The 27635-nt window shown below is 42.7% G+C and overlaps 2 protein-coding genes across 5 annotated transcripts in view; one reads left to right on the top strand and one right to left on the bottom strand.

Moving 5' to 3' along the window:
- wdr4 (WD repeat domain 4) overlaps window positions 1–14095 on the bottom strand; it is a 65688-nt gene extending 51593 nt beyond the window's left edge. For 2 of the 3 annotated variants that reach the window (XR_011886237.1, XM_072259789.1), the window contains exons 1-2: window positions 13767–14095; window positions 13348–13383 (exon numbers count right to left, since the gene is read on the bottom strand). Coding sequence is in view for 2 of the 3 variants with exons in the window: in XM_072259789.1 (XP_072115890.1) it covers window positions 13348–13383; window positions 13767–13930 (200 nt within the window). In the remaining variant the exon portion in view is untranslated. The remainder of the gene's footprint in view (window positions 1–13347; window positions 13384–13766) is intronic. The other variant, XM_072259788.1, reaches the window with a different exon arrangement.
- The window catches only part of ndufv3 (NADH:ubiquinone oxidoreductase subunit V3), a 41469-nt gene continuing 27722 nt past the window's right edge, over window positions 13889–27635 (top strand). The window contains exons 1-2 of one of the 2 annotated variants that reach the window (XM_072259790.1): window positions 13889–14019; window positions 14294–14372. In XM_072259790.1, the coding sequence (XP_072115891.1) occupies window positions 13975–14019; window positions 14294–14372 (124 nt within the window). In that variant the 5' untranslated portion in view covers window positions 13889–13974. Of the gene's footprint in view, window positions 14030–14293; window positions 14373–27635 lie in introns of both variants that reach the window. The other variant, XM_072259791.1, reaches the window with a different exon arrangement.

The following is a 27635-nucleotide window of genomic DNA, read 5'->3' on the forward strand; positions in this document are numbered from 1 at the left end:
GATCTATAAACATTTGGAGAGGCATAATATGATTAGGAACAGTCAGCATGGTTTTGCCAAAGGCAGGTCGTGCCTTATGAGCCTGATTGTTTTTTTTTTGAGGATGTGACTAAGCACATTGATGAAGGTGGAGCAGTAGATGTAGCATAAATGGATTTCAGCAAAGCATTTGAAAAGGTACCCCATGCAAGGCTTATTGAGTAAGTAAGGAGGCATGGGATCCAAGGGGACATTGCTTTGTGGATCCAGAACTGGCTTGCCCACAGAAGGTAAAGAGTGGTTGTAGACGGGTCATATTCTGCATGGAGGTCGGTCACCAGTGGTGTGCCTTAGGGATCTGTTCTGGGACCCCTCCTCTTCGTGATTTTTATAAATGACCTGGATGAAGTGGAGCGATGGGTTTGTAAAATTGCGGATGACACAAAGGTTGGAGGTGCTGTGGATAGTGTGGAGGGCTGTCAGGGATTACGGCGGGACATTGATAGGATGCAAAACTGGGCTCCCCTTGGCTCCCATGCCTGCTTACTTTCTCAATAAGCCTGGCATGGGGTACCTTATCAAATGCCTTGCTAAAATCCATATATACCACATCTATGGCTCTACCTTCATCAATGTGTTTAGTCACATCCTCAGAAAATTCAATCAGACTCGTAAGGCATAACCTGCCTTTGACAAAACCATGCTGATTTTTCCTAATCATATTATGCCTCTTCAAATGTTCATAAATCCTGCCTCTCAGGATCTTCTCCATCAACTTACCAACCACTGAAGTAAGATTCACTGGTCTATAATTTCCTGGGCTATCTCTACTCCCTTTCCTGAATAAGGGAACAACATCTGCAACCCTCTAATCCTCCAGAACCTCCCCCATCCCCATTGATGATGCAAAGATCATTGCCAGGTTGGAATGTCTAGGTTGGAATGCAGTTAACCTTGGAAATTTATTTTGAGCTATGCCAGTAGGTTTTTTTTTGGGAGAGCAATGTCATTAGGTTTAGCTGTTGACTGTCTATTGGTCGGCTTTTTGACTTTGGGTGGGGGGGTGGAGGGTTGGGTGTTTTCTTTTCTGTAAGCTGTTTTGGTCTCTTAGCCACACTTGTTGCCTGGTTATCCTATCTCAAAGTTCACTGTTTGGATTTAATATACATTCCAGAGGTTACTATTCTAATCTTTCTTTTAAGTAGTATTAAGAATGGATCATACGATTAATTTACTCAGTTTTAACGTGAAAGGATTAAACCACCCTGTGAAACGGAATAAGACATTTACCTACATTAAAAAATTTAAGGTCCCAATTAAATTTTTTTTTACAAGAAACTCACGTTCATAAATGTGATAATTTACACCTCTTTGGTCATTGGAAAGGGCTAAAATTTCATACCTCCTTTCAGGATAAGTCTAGGGAAGATTCGAGTTTTATAGATAATACAGTTTCTTTTGCTCAACATAAAGTAGTGTCTGATAGCAATGGGTGTTATGCTATAGTATCATGAAAATTAGATAATAAATTAATGGTATTTGCTAATTTGTATGCCCCGAATATAGATGATCCAGGGTTTTTTGAGCAATTTTTATCACTTTTGCCAGATTTTAACAGCTGGTTAGACCCAGTTTTAGATCGATCATCTTCTAAACCAGTGACATTTAGTAAATCAGCCTTGTTTATTCAATCTTTTCTAATTAAATGTGATATTAGTGATGTCTGGCATTCCTTACATCCAATAGATAAGGAGCACTCGTTTTTTCCCATGTCCATAACATGAATTCCAGGATTGATTTTTTTTATTGACAGCCAAATAATTCCATTAGCTTGACCCTATGAATATAAAGAAATTGCTGTCTCAGATCATGCTCCTGTGTTTTTATCTTTAATCTCCCTGGTCTCCCTCAAATAAACAAATTTTGACATTTTAATCCATAGATAATCCTATTAGATAAGGAATTTTTTTAATTTTTGGAGAGACAAATTACTTTTTTTAAGCGAATACTCGGAAAGAGACTTCTAGTCTTATTATATGGGACGCCTTTAAGGCTTATATTAGAGGACAAATTATTTCTTATACTGCAACTGTTAAGAAAAAAGCTAATAGAGAGAGAATTGAATTAGCTAATCAGTTGAAACAATTAGATCAAACATATGCCTTGGCTCCAGAACCTGCTTTATATAAAAGGCATGTTGAAATTAAAACTAAATATGATCTTCTTTAAACATATCCAATTGAAATTCAACTCCTAAAAGATAAGATCTGAAGGATAAGATGGCAGGGAGAGTTTTTCTTCCTTCTCCTGTCTACGTGAGATGTGGGACATTTGAGAGACTTCGAACTTTACTGTGCTCATGGACTTCTTCATCAAGTCATTACTGTTGCACTGTCGTAACTATATGTTATAATTATGTGGTTTCGTCAGTTTTCTTAGTCTTGGTCTGTCCTGTGTTTTGTGTGATATCACACCGGAGGAAATATTGTATCATTTCTTAATGCATACATTACTAAATGACAATAAAAAAGGACTACGTGTCTTCATAATCCTATCATAAAAGTCAATTTTATATTCATGGAGACAAAACAGATAAATTACTGGCTAACCAATTAAAAACCTTTATAGCTAAACTGCAAATTAAAGAAATTTGTAAAGCTAATGGTGAGAGGACAACTGATCATTTAGAAATAAATGATACCTTTAGAGAATTTTATTCTAAACTTTATAGTTCTGCCCCTCCTAAAGATAATACTGTAATGAATAATTTCTTAGACCAATTAAACATCCCTACACTTTCTGATGATAACTGAAAAGCTAGATCAACCTATTTCTTATGAGGAAATTGCCGAGGCTGTATGTTCATTGCACTCGGGGAAGGCTCCGGGTCCTGATAGATTTTCTGGAGAATTTTATAAGGCTTTTTCCTCATTGCTTATACTTCACTTATATTTAGTCCTCTCGGACTCCTTTAAGTTGGGTAGGTTGTCACAATCTTTTAATGAAGCTTCTATTTCACTTATTCTTAAAAAGAATAAGAACCCAACTGAATGCTCTTCATACAGACCAATCGCCTTACTTAATGTTGACACTAAAATCCTATCCAAAGTTTTGGCTCGTAGGATTGAAAATATTTTACCATCTATCATTTCTGACAATCAGACTGGATTTATTAAAAATCGATATTCCCACTCTAATATTTGTCATTTATTAAATGTTATTTATTCTCCTTCTAAAAGAGATATCGGAATGTGTGTTATCCTGAGATGATAAGAAAGCTTTCGATTGGGTTAAATGGAATTATTTATTTAAAACTTTAGAAAAATTTAACTTTGGGCCCGATTTTATTCAATGGATTAAGTTACTTTATTTATCTCCCTCTGCTCAGGTTCTTACTAACTCTCAGAATTCCAAACCATTTAAACTTCAACATAGAACTAGACCAGGTTGTCCTTTGAGACCTTTGCTTTTTGATCTGGCCTTAGAACCCTTAGCTATTGTTTTTCGAGAACTAATGATATCACTGGTATTTTAAGGAGAGGTACTATTCACAAAGTTTCCCTTTATGCTGATGACCTACTGCTTTATATTTCTAATGTTGAGACTTCATTACCTTCCGTACTTTCCTTACTCTCCTGTTTTGGTCAGTTTTCAGGATATAAACTAAATTTTCATAAGAGTGAACTTTTCCCTTTGAATAATTTGGTATCAATTAAAACTAACCTTCCTTTTAAAATTGTAAGAGATCAATTTACTTATTTGGGTGTAACAATTACTGAGAATTATAAATAATTATTTAAAGCAAATTTTTTTATCCTACTGAATTACGTAAAAAGGGCACTATCAAAATGGTCGCCCCTTTCATTATCGTTGATTGGCCGAATTAATTCCATTAAAATGACTATCTTGTCTAAATTTTTATACCTTTTTCAGGCCTTACCCATTTTTATTCCTAAATCCTATTTTGATTCTCTTCATTCTATCATATCTTCATATATATGGAAAAATAAACTTTCTCAACTAAATAAAGTTCATCTTCAAAAAGCTAAAAAGAATGGAGGTTTAGCTTTACCAAATTTTAGGTTTTATTACTGGGCAGTCAATATACGGAACCTCACGTTTTGGTCATATTATATTAACCAAGAGGACTGTCAGGTTTGGGTTTCTTTAGAAGCTAACTCTGTTAATAAATTTTCTATCATCTCTCGTCTCGGATCCTCAATTCCTTTATTTTTAAGTAAACTAACTGATAGTTTTGTAATTAACATACTTTGATGATTTGGGTACAATTTAGAAAATATTTTGGTTTATTGAGATTTTCTCTTTCAAGTCCCATTTTTACTAATTATTTTTTTAAACCTTCTACGACTGATGTAGTTTTCAAAAATTGGGATAGACTGGGTATTAAATGCTTCCAGGATTTGTTTGTTAGAGGAAGTCTCTTTTCGTCTGAGCGGTTGTCAGCTAAATATAGCTTACCAAAAACCCACTTTTTTCGATATTTACAAATTAGAGACTTTCTGCGATCTCAATCACATACATTCCCTAAAAGTCCCGATAAGAATTTATTAGATGTAATTTTTAATTTGAAACCTTTTCATAATGGATCAATACCTAATATTTATGGTATGCTGTTGGGAACCAGAAACACTCCTTTAGACAAAATTAAAGATCTCTGGGAACAAGACTAACAGACTTCAACGTCTGAGGAAACTTGGAATGAAATTTTTAAATTGGTTAATACCTCATCATTATGTGACCATCATTCCCTCCTACAGTTTAAAGTGGTCCATAGGGCCCACATGACTAAAGGTAAGCTGTCTCCTTCTTATTTGGATATATCTCCCTATTATGACAGATGTAACAATGGAGAAGCCTCATATGTTCTGGACATGCCTGAGTCTTGAAAAATATTGGAAGGAAATATTCCAAACTTTTTCTGTACTTTTCAAAGTCAATTTTAAATCTAACCCTTTGACTGCCTGATTCGGTATTGTTGGAGGAAAAGATATTATCTTGGAGACACCTGATTTGCACATTTTGGCTTTTATTTCTCTTATAGCTAGGAGGGCATTGTTGCTTAAGTGGAAGAATGTTGCTCCGTCTACTCATGCTCAATGGTTAAGTGATGTTACGTCATGCTTAAATTTAGAGAAGATTCATTGTTCAATTTCTGAATCTAGACAAGACTTTAACATTGTGGGGACCATTTTTGAATTATTTTCAAAATCTCTGCTTTGTTATTATGTACAGATGTTGGCTAATAATGTTTTAGTATATGATAAGGATTTTTTTCCTTTATCTTTCTTTACCAAACAGCTTTTCTTGGAAGTGGGTTTAGATTTTTTTGTATAATAAAATTATTACTTTCCAATATTACAAATCAATTTAATTTACATGAATATGGGGTAATGAGACTATAAGTGTGAATTAAATATATTGTAATTGATATATAATATATCATCCTGTACTCCGTATTCTTTTATGTAAAATCAATAAAAATATTAAAGAAAGAAAGCTCCTTCCTGCTAGCCTTATAATCTTCTAGCTCTCTATCATTAACTACTTATTATGATCAGCCATGATCATAATAAATGGCGGTGCAGGCTCGAAGGGCCGAATGGCCTACTCCTGCACCTATTTTCTATGTTTCTATGTTTTTTGAACCTTTCGTAAACTTTTCTTTTCTTCTTGATGAGATTTTCAACAGCCTTTGTACACCACTGTTTCTGTACCCTACCATCCTTTCCAAGTCTGATTGGGATGTATCTGTGCAGAATGCCACGCAAACATCCCCTGAACATTTGCACACATTTCTGCTGTACTCAGTAGACAATCCCTCCATGACATCCTCCTTTTCTGCAGCCATGACATTATCTCTGATCAGCAGCACCACGCTCCTACCTCTTTTGCCTCCCTCCCTGTCATCGAAACCACAGAATAACTACAGCACAGAAACAAGCCTTTTGGCCCTTCTTGGCTGTGCCGAACCATCTTCTGCCGAGTCCCACTGACCTGCACGTGGACCATATCCCTCCATACACCTCCCATCCATGTATCTGTCCAATTTATTCTTAAATGTTAAAAAAGAACCCGCATTCACCACTTCGTCTGGCAGCTCATTCCACACTCCCACCACTCTCTGTGTGAAGAAGCCGCCCCCCCTAATGTTCCCTTTAAACTCACCCCCCCTCACCCTTACCCCATGTCCTCTGGTTTTTTTCTCCCCTTGCCTCAGTGGAAAAAGCCTGCTTGCATTCACTCTATCTATACCCATCATAATTTTACATACCTCTATCAAATCTCCCCTCATTCTTTTACGCTCCAGAGAATAAAGTCCTAACCTATTCAACCTTTCTCTGTAACTGAGTTTCTCAAGTCCCAGCAACATCCTTGTAAACCTTCTCTGCCCTCTTACAACCTTATTAATATCCTTCCTGTAATTTGGTGACCAAAACTGAACACAATACTCCAGATTCAGCCTCACCAATGCCTGATACAACCTCATCATAACATTCCAGCTCTTATACTCAATACTTTGATTAATAAAGGCCAATGTACCAAAAGTTCTCTTTACGGCCCTATCTACCTGTGACACCACTTTTAGGGAATTTTGTATCTGTATTCCCAGATCCCTCTGTTCTACTGTACTCCTCAGTGCCTTACCATTTACCCTGTATGTTCTAAATTGGTTTGTCCTTCCAAAGTGCAATACCTCACACTTGTCTGTATTAAACTCCATCTGCCATTTTTCAGCCCATTTTTCCAGCTCGTCCAAGTCCCTCTGCAGGCTCTGAAAACCTTCCTCACTGTCTACTACACCTCCAATCTTTGTATCATCAGCAAATTTGCTGATCCAATTTACCACGTTATCATCCAGATCATTGATATAGATGACAAATAACAATGGACCCAGCACTGATCCCTGTGGCACACCACTAGTCACAGACCTCCACTCTGAGAAGCAATTCTCTACTACCACTCTTTGGCTTCTTCCATTGAGCCAACGTCTAATCCAATTTACCAACTCTCCATGTATACCTAGCGACTGAATTTTCCTAACTAACCTCCCATGCGGGACCTTGTCAAAGGCCTTACTGAAGTCCATGTAGACAACGTCCACTGCCTTCCCTTCATCCGCTTTCCTGGTAACCTCCTCGAAAAACTCCAATAGATTGGTCAAACATGACCTACCACACACAAAGCCATGTTGACTCTCCCTAATAAGTCCCTGTCTATCCAAATGCTTGTAGATTCTGTCTCTTAGTACTCCCTCCAATAACTTACCCACTACCGACATCAAACTTACTGGCCTATAATTTCCCGGATTACTTTTCAATCCTTTTTTAAACAACGGAACAACATGAGCCATTCTCCAATCCTCCAGCACCTCACCCGTAGACACCGACATTTTAAATATATCTGCCAGGGCCCCTGCAATTTCAACACTAGTCTCCTTCAAGGTCCGAGGGAATACCCTGTTAGGTCCTGGGGATTTATCCACTTTAATTTGCCTCAAGATAGCAAGCACTTCCTCCTTTTCAATCTGTACAGTTTCCACGATCTCATTATTTGTTTCCCTTAATTCCATAGACTTCAGGCCAGTTTCCTTAGTAAATAAAGACACAAAAAAACCATTTAAGATCTCCCCCATTTCTTTTGGTTCCGCACATAGCCAACCACTCTGATCTTCAAGAGGACCAATTTTATCCCTTACAATCCTTTTACTCTTAATATACCTGTAAAAGCTCTTTGGATTATCCTTCACTTTGACTGCCAAGGCACCTCATGTCTTCTTTTAGCCCTCCTACTTTCCTTCTTAAGTATTTTCTTGCACTTTTTATACTCCTCGAGCACCTTATTTACTCCCTGCTTCCTATACATGTCATACAACTCTCTCTTCTTCTTTATCAGAGTTGCAATATCCCTTGAGAACCAAGGTTCCTTATTCCTATTCACTTTGCCTTTAATCCTGACAGGAACATACAAGCTCTGCACTCTCAAAATTTCTCCTTTGAAGGCTTCCCACTTACTGATCACATCCTTGCCAGAGAACAACCTGTCCCAATCCACGCTTTTTAGATCCTTTCTCATTTCTTCAAATTTGGCCTTCTTCCAGTTCAGAACCTCAACCCTAGGACCAGATCTATCCTTGTCCATGATCAAGTTGAAACTAATGGTGTTATTATCACTGGAACCAAAGTGTTCCCCTACACACACTTCCATCACTTGTCCTAACTCATTTCCTAAGAGGAGATCCAATATTGCATCCCCTCTAGTTGGTCCCTCTATATATTGATTTAGAAAACTTTCCTGAACACATTTTACAAACTCGACACCATCTGGACCCCCAACAGTATGGGAGTCCCAATCTGTATGTGGAAAATTAAAATCCCCTATCACCACAACTTTATGTTTCCTGCAGTTACCTGCTATCTCTCTTTAGATTTGCTCCTCCAATTCTGAAATATCTAAAGCCTGGCACTCTGAGTAACCATGCCTGCCCCTGAGTCATCCAAGTCTCTGTAATGGTCACAGTATCATGGCTCAATTTATTACTCAACGAAACAGACACATTGGTTGCAGCAGGACATTGCATTTGTGCAAGGGAATGCACCATTAGCACTGCTGCATGAATTCTAGTTCAGGAAACCTCCCGAGGTGGGGAATCCCAGTTCAGATGGACTCCGAGCAGGGGGCACATTTCACAGGGAAAGTGATGAAGGAAATGTGCCGACTGTTAAGGATTCAACAATGGTTCCACATACTCTACCACCCTTAAAGTTCAGGAATGGTATAAAAGATGAACAAAACAAACAAGAGCGCCTTAGCCAAAGCTAGAGTTGAGATGGGAAAGACATGGGTTGATGTATTACCAGGAATCCTGATGAGATTACGAGCAACCCCAAACTGCGCACTGGGTCTCAGCCCCTACGAATCATTGATGGGGCAAATAATGCAACTCCCTATGGGGTAGTTACAGGTTGCAGTGAGCCTAGGGCTTACCAGTATAGAACAACAGTGTGTGAAAGACCTTTGTAACCAACTTGGTGTTGGAGGACTGAGCAAAACAATAGCAGCATATTGCTAATCAGAGACATCCGGAGGGAAAGGAGATAGGCCTCCCACAGCTGAGTGACCAAGTCATAGTGAGGGCAGTGTTTGCTCCCAGATGGATAGGACCACAGAGGGTACTCTTAACAAGTGACACTTGTGTCTGTGTGCAGACGCAGCGAGGCAGCCAGTGGAAACACTGGACTCAAGTTAATCCATATGACTCCCACAGACGAGTAGGTGGGGATCAAGTGTACCCAGCATCCATGTAATTACAGAGAACCTAAGAGATGAACAACAGCTGGCCGTACCAGACCCAACCATAACTGATGGAAAACCATACACAGCAAATGCCAAGACAGATAATTAGTTGAATATCAAAAAAGATATTGGGAAAAGTAGATGGGAGGGTTTTAAGTTAAAGCAGAGACAGCAGGCTCCACAACTCCAATAGCAAGGAAGACCAAGATTGCACACAGCATCTGAAAGCAGTCACCCACAGCCTGAATGGGGAGTGAATACAAATGAGCTGGGTGAGTCAGTTCGGAAGAGGATGCCAGCACCTTGCAAATAGAAACCATCCCAACCCCTCCTGCACATCGATGAGAGGGCCTGTGACCTTCCTGGTGCTCCTGGAAAGGGACCAGAGAACAAAGGGGTGAAAACAAGGAATCTGATCAAGCTGCAGTCAGCCAACAGGAAAACAGCCAACAAGTGTACGAATGAAGACACATTTTGAAACACATGTTCAAATCTTTGTAACAATCTCGCTGTTTAGTTAGCAATTAGGGATGATAGTGTAGATAAGACCATAAGATATAGGAGCAGAATTAGGCCATTTGGCCGATTCAAGTTGGCTCCGCCATTCAATCATGGCTGATCCTTTTTTCCCCTCCTCAGCCCCACTCTCCAGCCTTCTCCCCGTAACCTCTGATGTCATGTTCAAGAACCTATCAAGCTCTGCCATAAAATACACCCAATGACCTGGCCTCCACAACTGCCTGTGGTAATAAATTCCACAAATTCACCACCCGCTAGCTGAAGAAATTTCTCCGCATCTGTTTTGAAAGGGCGCCCCTCTACCTGAGGCTGTGCCCTCTTGTCCGAGACTCCCCCACCATGGGAAATATCCTTTCCACATCTACTCTCTCTCCCTTTCAACAGTGGAAAGGTTTCAATGAGATCCCCCTTCATTCTTCTAAATTCCAGCAAGTACAGACACACAGCTATCAAATGTTCCATTTCATTCCCAGAATCATACTTGTGAACATCCTCTGAACCTTCTCCAATACCAACATACTTTTTTCTAGATGAGGAGCCCAAAACTATTCACAGTACTCAAGGTGAGGCCTCACCAGTGTCTTATAAAGCCTCAGCATTACATCCCTGCCCTTGTATTCTAGACCCCTTGAAATGAATGCTAACATTGTACTTGCCTCCTTCACCAACTCTACCTGAAAGTTAACCTTTAGGGTGTTCTGCACAAGGATTCAAGTCCCTCTGCATCTCAGATCTTCAGATTTTTTCCCCATTTAGAAAATAATCTGCACATTTATATCTACCACCGAAGTGCATGACCATGCATTTGCCAACAATGTATTTCATTTGCCACTTTCTTGCCCATTCTCCTAATCTAAGTCCTTCAGCACCATACCTGTTTCCTCAACACTACCTGCCCCTCCACTAATCTTCGTATCATCTGCAAACCTGGCAACGAAGCTATCTATTCCATCATCTAAATCATTGATATATAACATAGAAAGCAGTCCCAACACCGCACCCTGCGGAACACCACTAGTCACTGGCAGCCAACCAGAAAATAATCTTTTTATTCCCACTCGCTGCCTCCTACCAATCAGCCCAATGTTCTAACCATGCCAGTAACATTCCTGTAATACCATGGGCTCTTATCTTGGTAAGCAGCCTCATGAGTGGCACCTCGTCAAAGGCCTTCTGAAAGTCCAAATATACAACATCCACTGCATCCCCTTTTATCTCTTCTACCTGTAATCTCCTCAAAGAATTCCAACAGGTTTGTCAGGCAGGGTTTTCCTTCAAGGAAACCATGATGACGTCCTATCTTACCAAGTACTCCATAACGTCATCTTTAACATATGACTCCAACACCTTTCCAACCACTGAGATCAGGCCGACTGGTCTATAATTTCCTTTCTGCTGCCTTCCTCCTTTTTTAAAGATGTAGATGTACATAAAATAATTGGGGGGGGGGGGTTCCAAGTCACAGCATTTCTGCTGCCCTATTTGAGTAGATCCTCCTTTAGGCAGTCATTTCCTGGTACAAATTCACTTCTGTCCAGAAGGGCCAAGAGGAGAGGAGGGTCTGTAGAATGATTTTTGGGTTCAGTACATTTACATTTAGCAAATGACTCCAGCCACCAGTCTTCTGAATATGTATTGTTGATTTGATTTTAATGCAGCTCTGAACAATAGGTTCAGAGACTGGGAAACAGGCACCACTTAACCGATGCCTGCACATGTATGATTCCAATCCACATTCCACTGCATGGATGTGACAGTGATTAATACTTGTTCTGGGTGCGATGGTGGGAAGATTGTAAATATGGATTTGACCATAAGACATAGGAGCAGAATTAGGCTATTTGGCCCATCAAGTCTGCTTTGTCATTCAATCATGGCAGATCCTTCTTTCCAACTCCTCAACCCCATTTCTTGCCTTTCTCCCCATAACCTTTGATGCCATGTCCAATCAAGAACCTATCAAGCAACACACATCACAGTTGCTGGTGAATGCAGCAGGCCAGGCAGCATCTCTAGGAAGAGGTACAGTTGACATTTCGGGCCGAGACCCTTCGTCAGGACTAACTGAAAGAAAAGCTAGTAAGAGATTTGAAAGTGGGAGGGGGAGGGGGAGATCCAAAATGATAGGAGAAGACAGGAGGGGGAGGGATGGAGCCAAGAGCTGGACAGGTGATTGGCAAAGGGGATATGAGAAGATCATGCGACAGGAGGCCCAGGGAGAAAGAAAAGGGGGAGGGGGAAAAACCCAGATGGGCAAGGGGTATAGTGAGAGGGACAGAGGGAAAAAAAGCAGAGAGAGAAAAAGAATGTGTGTATATAAATAAATAAGGGATGGGGTACAAGGGGGAGGAGGAGCATTAACAGAAGTTAGAGAAGTCAATGTTCATGCCATCAGGTTGGAGGCTACCCAGACAGAATATAAGGTGTTGTTCCTCCAAACTGAGTGTGGTTTCATCTTTACAGTAGAGGAGGCCGTGGATAGACATGTCAGAATGGGAATGGGATGTGGAATTAAAATGTGTGGCCACTGGGAGATCCTGCTTTCTCTGGCGGACAGAGCGTAGGTGTTCAGCGAAACGATCTCCCAGTCTGCATCGGGTCTCGCCAATATACAGGCCACGTCAGGAGCACCGGACACAGTATATCACCCCAGCCGACTCACAGGTGAAGTGTCGCCTCACCTGGAAGGACTGTCTGGGGCCCTGAATGGTGGTTAGGGAGGAAGTGTAAGGGCATGTGTAGCACTTGTTCCGCTTTCAAGGATAAGTGCCAGGAGGGAGATCGGTGGGGCGGGATGGGGGGGGGGGGGGGGGAGGGAAAGACGTGCTTAGTGGTGGGATCCCGTTGGAGGTGGTGGAAGATACGGAGAATAATATAAGAACCTATCAATCTCTGCCTTAAATACACCCAACAAGCTGGCCTCCACAGCTGCCTGTGGTAACAAATTCACCACTGTCTGGCTAAAATGGACACCCCTCTATCCTGAGGCTGTGCCTTCTTGTCCTTGACTCACCCATCATGGGAAACATCCTTTCCACATCAACTCTCTCTAAGCCTTTCAATACTCTAAAGGTTTCAATGAGATCTCCTCCCTTCATCCTCTAAATTCCACTGAGTACAGACCCAGAGTCATCAAATGTTCCTCGCGTGATAACCCTTTCATTTGTTTGAATTGTCCTAAATGTTCTTTATCCTTCAGCACATAAAATGTGAATAATGCTCGGCATAGACAGACATTTCAACTGAAAGCATCTCCAGACGATGCCTGCTGTACCTTCTTTTGTTGAATAAAGAGGCTGCTTCATATCTACCAGTACTTTTCACCAGTGATTTCATTCACGCAAGAACACCCATTTGATTCACAGTAAAAATATTGCAAAGATAATGAAAGAGCAGGCAGAGATCACAAGAGGCTGCACCTGCAAAGTACAAGGCCAACACTTGGTGCTCTGAAATTTCCATTATTTCTAGCACAGCTACCCAGCTTCTCATAAGAGTTCAAAGTGAGTTTAGTGAATTAAAATGTAAACACACCTTGTTTCAGCTGTACAGTCATAAACAAAAGGTTCCCTGCAAAGAAATTAAGAAGTAATTAGTCAAAATTATTCCAAAAGTGGGAAAAAAAGAGGAAGAGGGCAGGCGAGGAGGGAAGGGAAGAGGATAGGAAGATAGCTTAAGAGTACAGCAGTATAAGACCTCACCTCCCAACCCACATCACCCACCGAGTCTCTCATTTCCCCAAGTCTCCCAGCCCCTTTCACCCACCCCGAGTTCTCCAGCCACCTCACACTCCCCTCCCCCGAAACACCCCAGCCCCTAATCCGCCGGACCCACCAACTTCCCACAGCCTGAATACCCCGGACTCTCTAACCCCCCTCCCTCCCTCCCTCCCTCCCTCCATCCCTCGAGTTCCCCGGCCCCTTTCACCCTCCATGTCTCTCGGACCCTCTCACCCGCAATGTCCCAGACTTAACCCCAGGACTCGAGCGCCGCGACTAAAGAAAAGCGCGGCACCACAACAACCGAACAACATGACCCCCGACCCACGTTCCCCCAAGAGCATGCGCCGTCGGCTCGACAGGCCGGCGCTGTGCACCACTACTTTGCTTCCCTCCATCCTTCGTGCACCGAACCTAAGGCGTTTGGTTCCGCTCTCGGACAATGGCGGCGTCGTTTCTGCGGCTCGGCGTTTGCGAAACTCGACGGGTAGGGTGAGGTCGGTGTGAAAGTGTGGGAGGGGGCGACGGGAAGGAGTAAGTTTGGAGAGTAGGGATCCAAGGATGTGCTTGTTGTCAGTCCCAATTTACCGCCGAGTCTTGTTTCGTCCTCTGGTTCTCCTCCCCCCCCCCCCCATTGTGGGAATCTGGAATTGTACCAATCTGGAATGAGATTGCGTAGTCCTTTCTAAATTATTCTAAATCGTGTTATACATCTTTTATGATTTTATAATAAAAGTAATATATTTATATTGTATTCTCAGATGCTACTTCTCGAGAAATTGGGAACTTTGGCAGCTTTCACCACCAAAGCACCCAGGCCACAGAAGAAGAAAATCAAGGGTAGGGGAAATAAATTTTGCTTCAATCTGAAGTTAAGGTCTCTGCTTCACGCTCATTGGGGTAGGAATCAGCAAGGACCTTAGATGGACCTTAGATTCATTGCAAGTAAAGTGGTAGTAAACGCCAATTTCAGAAATGCAGACACCAAGGATTTAAAACGTGCCTCTTCAGGTCTCTAGTCACTAGGCAAGGAGCTGCTCCTCAGTACCCCAAGGTCTCCAAGAACTGGACCAGGTTATTGGAATCAGTTACTGCTATTATCAGAGTTTATCCATCATATCCTGCCAAATGAAAAGCATTTACTCAACCAAATATATACTGCACTTTAAGACCTGCAGGTAACGACTATTTGAGAACCCATCCAAGTATTGCTTTAATGTGACAGGGATTTTCATCTCTTTCTGGTTCCGAGTATTCTGACCCCATCACTGATACATAGAACATAGAAAGTTACAGCATATTACAGGCCCTTTGGCCCACAATATTGTACTGGCCATGTCACCTACTCCAGAGACTACCTTTTATTTTTCTAAGCTCCATGTACCTATCCAAGAGGCTCTTAAAAGACCCTATTGTATCAGCTTCCACCACTGCCGCTGGCAGTGCATTCTATGCACCAACCACTCTCTGTGTGAAAAATTTGATATCTCCTCGGTACCTATTTCCAAACACCTTAAAACTATGCCCCCTTGTATTAGCAATTTCAGCCCTGGGAAAAGCCTCTGGCTATCCACACAATCCACACATCATCTTATACACCTCTGTCAGGTCACCTCTCATCCTTCATTGCTCCAAGGAAAAAAGGCCAAGTTCACTCAACTTATCCTCATAAGGTGGCCCTCCAATTCAGGAAATATCCTTGTAAATCTCCTCTGCACTCTCTCTATAGTATCCATATTCTTCCTGTAGTGAGGTGACCAGAACTGAACACAGTACTCCAAGTGGGGTGTGACCAGGGTTTTTTATGTACAATTTTTAAACCTTCCTTCAGCTCTGAACTCCCAACACCCTCATTAATTTCCTCTGCACCCTTCGCAATGCAATTCCATCTTTCCTACAGTTTGACAAGAAATGCACGCAGTACTGAAACAATGGCGTATGTTGTAAACAGTTCCAGAGAAACCTTTCTGCTCTGCGTTGATTTTCTATGCTTTGGTAATATAGAAATAATCTACCACCGTGCATATCTGTCCTGTAGGAAGTACAGCACAGCATAATCCTCGTCAATGCTCATGCAAGACTCCCAGAAGGTTAATTTACAGGCTGAGTCAGTGGGTGTGAATTGGGATGATGTTTTTGCAGGGAAATGTACTATGGTCATGTGGTCGATGTTTAGGGATTTCTTGCGGGATGTTAGGGATAAATTTGTCCCGGTGAGAAAGATAAAGAATGGTAGGGTGAAGGAACCATGGGTGACAAGTGAGGTGGAAAATCTAGTCAGGTGGAAGAAGGCAGCATACATGAGGATTAGGAAGCAGGGATCAGATGGGTCTATTGAGGAATATAGGGAAGCAAGAAAGGAGCTTAAGAAGGGGCTGAGAAGAGCAAGAAGGGGGCATGAGAAGGTCTCGGCGAATAGGGTAAAGGAAAACCCCAAGGCATTCTTCAATTATGTGAAGAACAAGAGGATGACAGGAGTGAAGGTAGGACCGATTAGAGATAAAGGTGGGAAGATGTGCCTGGAGGCTGTGGAAGTGAGCAAGGTCCTCAATGAATACTTCTCTTTGGTATTCACCAATGAGAGGGAACTTGATGATGGTGAGGACAATATGCGTGACGTTGATGTTCTGGAGCATGTTGATATCAAGGGAGAGGAGGTGTTGGAGTTGTTAAAATACATTAGGATGGATAGGTCTCTGGGGCCTGACAGAATATTCCCCAGGCTGCTCCATGAGGCGAGGGAAGATATTGCTGAGCCTCTGGCTAGGATCTTTATGTCCTCGTTGTCCACGGGAATGGTACCGGAGGATTGGAGGGAGGTGAATGTTGTCCCCTTGTTCAAAAAAGGTAGTAGGGATAGTCCGCGTAATTATAGACCAGTGAGCCTTACGTCTGTGGTGGGAAAGCTGTTGGAAAGGATTCTTAGAGATAGGATCTCTGGGCATTTAGAGAATTATGGTCTGATCAGGGACAGTTAGCATGGCTTTGTGAAGGGCAGATCGTGTCTAACAAGCCTGATAGAGTTCTTTGAGGAGGTGACCAGGCATATAGATGAGGGTGGTGCAGTGGATGTGATCTATATGGATTTTAGTAAGGCATTTGACAAGGTTCTACACAGTGGGCTTATTCAGAAAGTCAGAAGGCATGGGATCCAGGGAAGTTTAGCTAGGTGGATTCAGAATTGGCTTGCCTGCAGAAGGCAGGAGGTGGTGGTGGAGGAAGTACATTCAGATTGGAGGATTGTGACTAGTGGTGTCCCTCAAGGATCTGTTCTGGGACCTCTACTTTTCGTGATTTTTATTAACGACCTGGATGTCGGGGTAGAAGGGTGGGTTGGCAAGTTTGCAGATGACACAAAGGTTGGTGGTGTTGTAGATAGTGTAGAGGATTGTCAAAGATTGCAGAGAGACATTGATAGGATGCAGAAGTGGGCTGAGAAGTGGCAGGTGGAGTTCAACCCAGAGAAGTGTGAGGTGGTACATTTTGGACGGACAAACTCCAAGGCAGAGTACAAAGTAAATGGCAGGATACTTGGTAGTGTGGAGGAGCAGAGGGATCTGGGGGTACATGTCCATTGATCCCTGAAAGTTGCCTCACAGATGGATAGGGTAGTTAAGAAAGCTTATGGGATGATAGCTTTCAGAAGTTGAGGGATAGAGTTTAAGAGTCGCGATGTAATGATGCAGCTCTATAAAACTCTGGTTAGGCCACACTTGGAGTACAGTGTCCAGTTCTGGTCGCCTCACTATAGGAAGGATGTGGAAGCATTGGAAAGGGTACAGAGGAGATTTACCAGGATGCTGCCTGGTTTAGAGAGTATGCATTATGATCAGAGATTAAGGGAGCTAGGGCTTTACTCTTTGGAGAGAAGGAGGATGAGAGGAGACATGATAGAGGTGTACAGGATTATAAGAGGAATAGATAGAGTGGATAGCCAGCACCTCTTCCCCAGGGCACCACTGCTCAATACAAGAGGACATGGCTTTAAGGTAAGGGGTGGGAAGTTCATGGGGGATATTAGAGGAAGGTTTTTTACTCAGAGAGTGGTTGGTGCGTGGAATGCACTGCCTGAGTCAGTGGTGGAGGCAGATACACTAGTGAAGTTTAAGAGACTACTGGACAGGTATATGGAAGAATTTAAGGTGGAGGGTTATATGGGAGGCAGGGATTGAGGGTCGGCACAACATTGGAGAGGAAGGGCCTGTACTGTGCTGTACTATTCTATGTTCTATATTTCTGAATGATCTATACTCTGCTATATCCTTTAACAACTTTCTTCGCTATCCACCCTATCCATCTTACTTAAACTTCTAATCAGTCCACCTACCTTTTATCCCAACCATTTATCTACATCACAAACAAAAGAGGTCACAATATTGATCCACGTGGAACTCCAGTAGTCACAAACTTCCAGTCAGAATAACACTGCTCCACTCCTACCCTCTGTCTTCTGTGGCATGCCAATTGTGTATACAGTCTCCCAGATCTCTGGATCTAAAAAGTTCAAACGTTCATTTCATTGTCAAAGTGTGCATGTAAAATACAACTCTGATATTTGTCTTCTCTAGGTTCTCTAGATAGCTATGAAATACAGAAACTCCATGGGAGTTGTAGAAAGAAAAGACATCAACCTTTCCCCCACATGAAAAATAAATAGAAACAAAACTCTCAAACCCCAACCCACCCACCTCCCTTCCTTGCACAGAAACTAACAGATCGCCCACATGAAAAGCGGCAGCTAGATCATCATCTGCCATAATCAGTCAACAATGAGGGATCCAGTGTGTTGTCTAATCCCTGATCAAAGTTCCAGATTCTGTTGTTATCAGAGTACATATAATATGTAATACCTTGAAATTCGTCTCATTATAGGCAGCCACAAAAAAAAATGAAAACCAATAGAATCCCTTAAAAAAGACTGTTGAACATTCAATGTGCAAATAAAGAACAAATCGTGCAAACAATAAAAAGAGAACGAATAAAAGTCAAAACTAAATTTCATGAGATTGAGTCCAAAGTGGAAGCCAGTCATCACTGCAGCCAATCCCGGAGCCTGCTAAATGCAGGCCACAGCCTCAGTCCAGTACTGCACTGAGCTGCGAGCTTGCCTCCAACCCTGACAACCTAACCTTTTCAATCTGGCCCTGCACATAATTGGCCAAACATAAAACAGAGACTTACAGCACATTATAGGCCATTCGGTCCACAATGTTGTGTCAACCGTGTAACCTACTCTAGAAACTGCCTAGAATTTCCCTACTGTAAGGGTCGCCAACCCGTCGATCGCGATCAACTGGTCGATCTTTGAGACTTTCCCAGTCGATCCCGAAAAAAATGAAAAATAAATACACAAATACTGTTGTAATGTGAGCATTATAAAAATAAGTAATACTAATTCGGATAATGGTAATATAGCAATATTTTCGCTATTTAAAACTATTTGTAAAGAGAGATTGTTTCCGGGTTGTGGGGTTTTAGTTCGGTTCTTTCTGCACAGTGCGCATGTGTGTAGCTCCCCCGCCATGCACCGCATTTTCAGCGTAGCTTGTGTTGCATCAAAGTGACCAATTAGGTTAGATAAGAGTAGAAACTGTCGCAAACATCAATATAGGGCACTCACTTGTGATATCCTGCAAGGTAGCTAGCTAGCATGGCGGAGGCTCCATGAAAGAAGGCGAAAACGTACAACTTCCATCCAGAATGGGAAGAGGAATTTCTATTTACCTTGATGAAAGACAAGTGTGTATGTATGTTGTGCCACCAAACATAAGCACTGTCTAAAAGAGGGAATCTGGAGCGGCACCGCAACACCAGCCACCAGAAATTTAAAGACACCTACCCCTCAAAGAGCGCAATTCGTGCCAGGAAAGTTGAGGGGCTGAAATTGGGGTTGAAGGCCCAGCAATCGTTTTTCACAAAACAGGCTGCTATTGAAGCATCATTTCGTGTAAGTCACCTTTTGGCTAAACACAAGAAGCCTTTAACAGATGGCAATTTATTCAAGGAAGCAATGGTCATTACCGCAGAGACTGTTTTTAATGACTTTAAAAACAAAAGCGACATCACAACCGCAATACATAATATACCGCTTAGCCCTGCAACAGTGACAAGGAGGGTAGGGTCACGGTCAGAGGACGTGGATCAACAAGTGTTAAAGGACTTGTCACTCTGTGAATATTTTTCACTGTAGTTCGATGAATCCCTGGACGTAATGCAAACAGCTCAGCTTGTTGTATTTGTCAGAATGGCTTTCCAGGATTTTACAACAAATGAGGACTTGTTGTTGAGCCCACTAGGGGATCGGCTGTACTGGATTGGGTATTGTGTAATGAACCAGAAGTGATTAGAGAGATTGAGGTGAAGGAACCCTTAGGAGGCAGTGATCATAACATGATTGAGTTCACTGTGAAATTAGAAAAAGAGAAGCCGAAATCTGATGTGTCGGTATTTCAGTGGAGTAAAGGAAATTACAGTGGCATGAGAGAGGACTGGCCAAAGTTGACTGGAAAGGGACACTGGCGGGAAAGACAGCAGAGCAGCAGTGGCTGAAGTTTATGCGAGAAATGAGGAATGTGCAAGACAGGTATATTCCAAAGAAGAAGAAATTTTCGCGTGGAAAAAGGATGCAACCATGGTTGACAAGAGAAGTCAAAGTTGAAGCAAAGGAGAGGGCATACAAGGAAGCAAAAATTAGTGGGAAGACAGAGCATTGGGAAGTTTTTAAAACCTTACAAAAGGAAACCAAGAATGTCATTAAAAGAGAAAAGATGAACTATGAAAGGAAGCTAGCAAAGAGGATACTAAAAGCTTTTTCAGGTATATAAAGAGTAAAAGACAGGTGAGAGTAGATATAGGACCGATAGAAAATGATGCTGGAGAAATTGTAATGGGAGATAAGGAGATGGCAAAGGAACTGAACGAGTATTTTGCATCAGTCTTCACTGAGGAAGACATCAGCAGTATACCGGACACTCAAGGGTGGCAGGGAAGAGAAGTGTGCGCAGTCACAATTACGACAGAGAAAGTACTCAGGAAGCTGAATAGGCTAAAGGTAGATAAATCTCCTGGACCAGATGGAATGCACCCTCGTGTTCTGAAGGAAGTAGCTGTGGAGATTACGGAGGCATTAGCGATGATCTTTCAAAAGTCGATAGATTCTGGCATGGTTCCAGAGGACTGGAAGATTGCAAATGTCACTCCGCTATTTAAGAAGGGGGCAAGGAAGCAAAAAGGAAATTATAGACCTGTTAGCTTGACATCAGTGGTTGGGAAGTTGTTGGAGTCGATTGTCAAGGATGAGGTTACAGAGTACCTGGAGGCATATGACAAGATAGGCAGAATTCAGCATGGATTCCTTAAAGGAAAATGCTGCCTGACAAACCTATTACAATTTTTTGAAGAAATTACCAGTAGGCTAGACAAGGGAGATGCAGTGGATGTTGTATGTTTGGATTTTCAGAAGGCCTTTGACAAGGTGCCACACATGAGGCTACTTAACAAGATAAGAGCCCATGGAATTACGGGAAAGTTACATACGTGGATAGAGCGTTGGCTGATTGCCAGGAAACAGAGAGTGGGAATAAAGGGATCCTATTCTGGTTGGCTGCCGGTTACCAGTGGTGTTCCACAGGGATCAGTGTTGGGGCCGCTTCTTTTTACATTGTACATCAACGATTTGGATTACGGAATAGATGGCTTTGTGGCTAAGTTTGCTGACGATACGAAGGTAGGTGGAGGGGTCGGTCGTGCTGAGGAAATGGAGAGTCTGCAGAGAGACTTGGATAGGTTGGAAAAATGGGCAGAGAAGTGGCAAATGAAGTACAATGTTGGAAAGTGTATGGCTATGCACTTTGGCAGAAAAAATAAACGAGCAGAACTATTACTTAAATGGGGAAAGAATTCAAAGTTCTGAGATGCAACAGGACTTGGGAGTCCTCGTACAGGATACCCTTAAGGTTAACCTCCAGGTTGAGTCAGTAGTGAAGAAGGCGAATGCAATGTTTTCATTCTTTTCTGGAGGAATAGAGTATAGGAGCAGGGATGTGATGTTGAGGCTCTATAAGGCACTGGTGAGACCTCACTTGGAGTACTGTGGGCAGTTTTGGTCTCCTTATTTAAGAAAGGATGTGCTGACGTTGGAGAGGGTACAGAGAAGATTCACTAGAATGATTCCGGGAGTGAGAGGGTTAACATATGAGGAACATTTATCCGCTCTTGGACTGTATTCCTTGTTTAGAAGAATGAGGGGAGACCTCATAGAAACATTTTGAATGTTAAAAGGCATGGACAGAGTGGATGTGGCAAAGTTGTTTCCCATGATGGAGGAGTCTAGTACGAGAGGGCATGACTTAAGGATTGAAGGGCGCCCATTCAGAACAGAAATGCAAAGAAATTTTTTTAGTCAGAGGGTGGTGAATCTATGGAATTTGTTGCCACGGGCAGCAGTGGAGGCCAAGTCATTGGGTGTATTTAAGGCAGAGATTGATAGGTATCTGAGTAGCCAGGGCATCAAAGGTTATGGTGAGAAGGCGGGGGAGTGAGACTAAATAGGAGAATGGATCAGCTCATGATAAAATGGCGGAGCAGACTCGATGGGCCGAATGGCCTACTTCTGCTCCTTTGTCTTATGGACTTCCTGACGCTTTCGCAATTAAAGGAGAGAACGAGAGGTGGGGATATTTACAATGAGTTTAAAAAATATAACCGTGAAAATGACATCCCCATTCATAAACTGGTGGCAATTACTACTGATGGGGCTCCAGTAGTGCGCAGTGTGCGCGTTGGTTTTATAGCACTGTGCCGTAATGACCCTCATTTTCCCAACTTCCTGGATTATCACTGTGTGATTCATCAGCAGGCCTTGGCTGGGAAGGTTGTGGACTTATCTCATGTAATGACACTGGTGGTCAAACTGATAAACTTGATTCGAACAAAAGCACTTCAGCAACGCTTATTCAAGGCGTTGTTGGATGAGCTCGACGCTGCTTACGGAGACATAATTCTTCATGCTAATGTTCGGTGGTTGAGTCGCGGCAAAGTGCTACAACGATTTCTTGACTTGCTGCCTGAGGTAAAGACTTTCCTGTCAACAAGAAACGAGGAGCATGAGGAGCTGTCAGATGATGCGTGGCTACTGGATATAGCGTTTCTGACAGACATAACGGCTAAATTAAACGCACTTAACAACGAGTTCATGGGAAAAGACCAACACCTAACCCATATGATAAGCGCAGTAAATGCGTTTAAGGCCAAGCTCGGTGTTTGGATTTCAAATTTAAACAAAGGGAGGTTGACACACTTTCCCAACTTGGAAAAAATGTTACCGGCCATCATGGAAAAAAATGCTTTTCGCCCTGAGCAGTACTGTGCTCACAGACAAACTGGCAATAGAGTTCGATCGGCGTTTTGGGGAGTTAAACGTCATGAAAGATATTGCTGCATTTATTTCAAACCCATTTTTGCCGATCGATATAGAACAGATAGCAGCCAAACTCCAGCAAGTATTTGGTGTGCCAAGTGATTCTGAAATGGAAATAATTGATCTGCAAAATGACATCAAGCTTAAAGCAAGATCAGGGGACGGTGACTTTTGGGGGCTTGTCAGCAGGGAGAAGTTTCCTTATCTCACCACGTGCGCTAAAAGTCAGTGCCTACTTCGGGTCAACTTATCTGTGTGAAATTGCATTTTCACAGATGAAAATTATTAAATCTAAGTACAGGAGCTCTCTTACTGACAGACACCTCACAGACTGTCTCAGACTAGCTGCCTGTAGTTATGAGCCAAATTTCAGGGAACTAGCAGAAAGTATTCAGCCCCACTCATCACACTGAGTGCAACAGTCAATTTTTATTCATTTATTTTTCGTGTTGAAATAAAACTAAATAATGAAACTTAGAATTAAATGTGTGAAGTATTGTAATATTCTTAAAGAAACAGCTATGGCCTGTTTGATATGCCAGTTACAGTGTTTTCTTGTTTGAACTAATTTGAAAGTTTGACAAAAGTATTTTGTGTAATTCAAATACATTTAGCCCAAATAAAAGGCCTCAAATTGGAAGTACAATCTGAGCTGTGTTTTCTCTAAACGATTTAGTAGGCAGATCTTGCTTTTCACTAAGGTCGAGGTAGGTGATCTTGGGCTTAAAAAGGTCGGTGACCACGACCCTACTGCATAGTCCTCAGTTTTTCTAAGCTCCATGTACCTATCTAAGAGTCTCTTAAAAGACCCTATTGGATCCGCCTCTACCACTGTTGCTGGCAGCGCGTTCCTTGCACCCACCACTCTCCATGTGAAAAACGTGCCCTTGACATCCCCTCTATACCTACTTCCAAGCACCTTAAAACTGTGCCCCCTCATGTTAGCCATTTCAGCCCTGGCAAAAAGCCCTTAGCTATCCACATGCAATGCCTCTCATCATTTTACACACCTCTGTCAGGTCACGTCTCATCCTCCATCGCTCCAAGGAGAGAAGGCCAAGTTCACTCAACCTATTCTCATTCCGTGTAAATCTCCTCTGCACTCTCTGTATAGTATCCATATCCTTCCTATAGTAAGATGACCAGAACTGAGCACAGTACTCCAAGTGGTGTCTGACCAAGGTCTGATATAGCTGTAACATTACCTCACGGCTCTTGAACTTAGTCCCACGGTTGACAAAGGGCAACACACCATATGCCTTCTTAACAACACTGTCAACCTGTGATTCAGCTTTGAGTGTCCTATGAACACGGACTACAAGATCTCTCTGATCTTCCACACTGCCAAGAGTCTTAATTTTTTTCAAAAGCTCCAACACATTCTCTTTCTTAATGTCTATATGCTCAAGTGTTTCAGTCCATAGAACATAGAATAGTACAGCACATTACAGGCCCTTCAGCCCACGATGTTGTTGCGACCCTCAAACCCTGCCTTCCATATAAGCCCCCATCTTAAATTCCTCCATATACCTGTCTAGTAGTCTTTTAAACTTCACGAGTGTATCTGCCTCCACCACTGACTCAGGCAGTGCATTCCACACACCAACCACTCTCTGAGTAAAAAACCTTCCTCTAATATCCCCCTTGAACTTCCCACTCCTTACCTTAAAGCCATGTCCCCTTGTATTGAGCAGTGGTGCCCTGGGGAAGAGGCGCTGGCTATCCACTCTATCTATTCCTCTTATTATCTTGTACACCTCTATCATGTCTCCTCTCATCCTCCTTCTCTCCAAAGAGTAAAGCCCTAGCTCCCTTGATCTCTGATCATAATGCATACACTCTAAACCAGGCAGCATCCTGGTAAATCTCCTCTGTACCCTTTCCAATGCTTCCACATCCTTCCTATAGTGAGGCGACCAAAACTGAACACAGTACTCCAACTGTGGCCTAACCAGAGTTTTATAGAGCTGCATCATTACATCACGACTCTTAAACTCTATCCCTGGACTTATGAAAGCTAACACCCCATAAGTTTTCTTAACTACCCTATCCACCTGTGAGGCAACTTTCAGGGATCTATGGACATGTACTCCCAGATTCCTCTGCTCCTCCACACTACCAAGTATCCTGCCATTTACTTTGTACTCTGCCTTGGAGTTTGTGCTTCCAAAGTGTACCACCTCACACTTCTCTAGGTTGAACTCCATCTGCCACTTCTCAGCCCACTTCTGCATCCTATCAATGTCTCTCTGCAATCTTCGACAATCCTCTACACTAGCTACAACACCACCAACCTTTGTGTCGTCTGCAAACTTGCCAACCCACCCTTCTATCCCCACATCCAGATCGTTAATAAAAAATCACAAAAAGTAGAGGTCCCAGAACAGATCCTTGTGGAATATCACTAGATACAATCCTCCAATCTGAATGTACTTCCTCCACCATGACCCTCTGCCTTCTGCAGGCAAGCCAATTCTGAATCCACCTGGCCAAACTTCCCTGGATCCCATGCCTTATAACTTTCTGAATAAGCCTACCGTGTGGATCCTTGTCAAATGCTGTCCACTGTAAGTCATTCCCACAATTGCCAAGGTACTTTTCCTGATGAATACTGAAGCGAAGTATTCATTAAGTACCTCCGCTACCTTCTTCAACTCCATGCACATGTGTCCACTGTCACACTTGATTGGTCCTATTCTCACATGGTTCATCCTTTTGCTCTTCACATACTTGTAGAATGCCTTGGGGTTTTCCTTCTTGCCAAGGCCTTCATTGCCCCTTCTTGCTCTCCGACCTTCATTCTTAGCCTCCTTCCTGGCAACCTTGTAATTTTCTGGACCTCTGCAGTAGCTTATTGAATGTTTCGTAAGCTTTTCTCCTTAACTGGATTTTCTACATTCTTTGTACACCATGGTTCTTTTACCCTTCCATCCTTTCCCTGCCTCAGTGGAACATACCTATGCAGAACTCCATGCAAATGTTCCCTGAACATTTACTACATTTCTGCCATGCATTTCCCTGAGAAAATCTGCTCCCATTTATGCTCCCATACCTGCCTAACAGCACCATATTTCCCCCTACCTCAATTAAATGTTTTCCCAAATTGTCTGCTCCTGTCCCTCTCTAGTGCTAATGTAAAGGAGATAGAGTTGTGATCACTATCTCCAACATACTCTCCCACTGAGAGATCTGACACCTGACCAGGTTCATTTCCCAATACCAGATCAAATACAGCCTCTTCTCTTATAGGCTTATCTACATACTGTGTCAAGAAACCTTCCTGAACAGACCTAACAAACTCCACCCCATCTAAGCCCGTTGCTCTCAGGAGGTGTCAGTCAATATTAGGAAAGTTAAAGTCTCCCATCACAACAACCCTATTATTGCACCGTTCCAGAATCTGCCTCCCTGTCTGCTCCTCTAGTGGGTGGTCTATAAAAACACCCAGTGGAGTTACTGCCTTCTTCCTATTTCTGACTTCCACCCACACTGACTCAGTGGATATTGCCTTCATGACTTCCTCCTTTCCTGCAGCTACGACACTCCCTAATTAGCAAAGCCACACCCCACCTATTTAGCCTCGCTCCCTGTCCTTTTTGAAACATCTAAACCCTGGCACATTCAGCAGCCATTCCTGCTCTAAGACATCCAAGTCTCTGTAATGGCCACAAACATTGCCTTGTTCCTCATTTTTGGGCCCAGCCCCAGCCCCGCCACCTTGATTTGGCCTTTTAGATCCTAAGACATCAAAGGTCAAGTGTAATGCCAGAGAAGTGTATACAATATACATCCTGAAATTTTTTGCAAAACATCCATGAAAACAGAGAAGTGCCCCAAAGAATGAACGACAGTTAAACTTTAGAACCCCGAAGTCCCCCCCAACTCCCCCCCCCGCGCGTAAGCGGCAGCGAGCAGCGATCCCGCTCCCCCCACCGGCAAAATGAAACGCGCATCAGTACAATCACGGAGCCCAAGCGTGTGCTAAGCAATAGCAAAGACACAGACCCTGCAGTTACCCAAGGAGTTTCCCATTTCATCTGAATTTGACAACCCACAGGTTCTCTCTCTCCTTGGCAAGGGAGCGGGAGGTGTCCCCCATAGAAAACCTACAGCACAATACAGGCCCTTCAGCCCACAAAGTTGTGCCGAACATGCCCCTACCTTAGAAAAATTACTAGACTTCGCCATAGCCCTCTATTTTTCTAAGCTCCATGTACCTATCCAAGAGTCTCTTAAAAGACCCTATCTTATTCAAGGGGGATATTAGAGGAAGGTTTTTTACTCAGAGAGTGGTTGGTGCGTGGAATGCACTGCCTGAGTCAGTGGTGGAGGCAGATACACTAGTGAAATTTAAGAGACTACTAGACAGTATATAGAGGAATTTAAGGTGGGGGGTTATATGGGAGGCAGGGTTTAAGGGTCGGCACAACATTGTGGGCCGAAGGGCCTGTACTGTGCTGTACTATTGTATGTTCTATGTATCCGCCTCCACCGCTGTTGCCAGCAGCCCATTCCACGCACTCACCATTCTCTGAGTAAAAAAAACTTACCCCTGATATCACCTCTGTACCTACTCCCCAGCACCTCAAACCTGTGTCCTCTTGTGGCAACCATTTCAGCCCTGTAAAAAAGCCTCTGACTATCCACATGATCAATGCTTCTCACCATCTTATACACCTCTATCA

This window comes from Mobula birostris, chromosome 6 (genome assembly GCF_030028105.1).
Source record: "Mobula birostris isolate sMobBir1 chromosome 6, sMobBir1.hap1, whole genome shotgun sequence".
NCBI lineage: Eukaryota > Metazoa > Chordata > Chondrichthyes > Myliobatiformes > Myliobatidae > Mobula > Mobula birostris.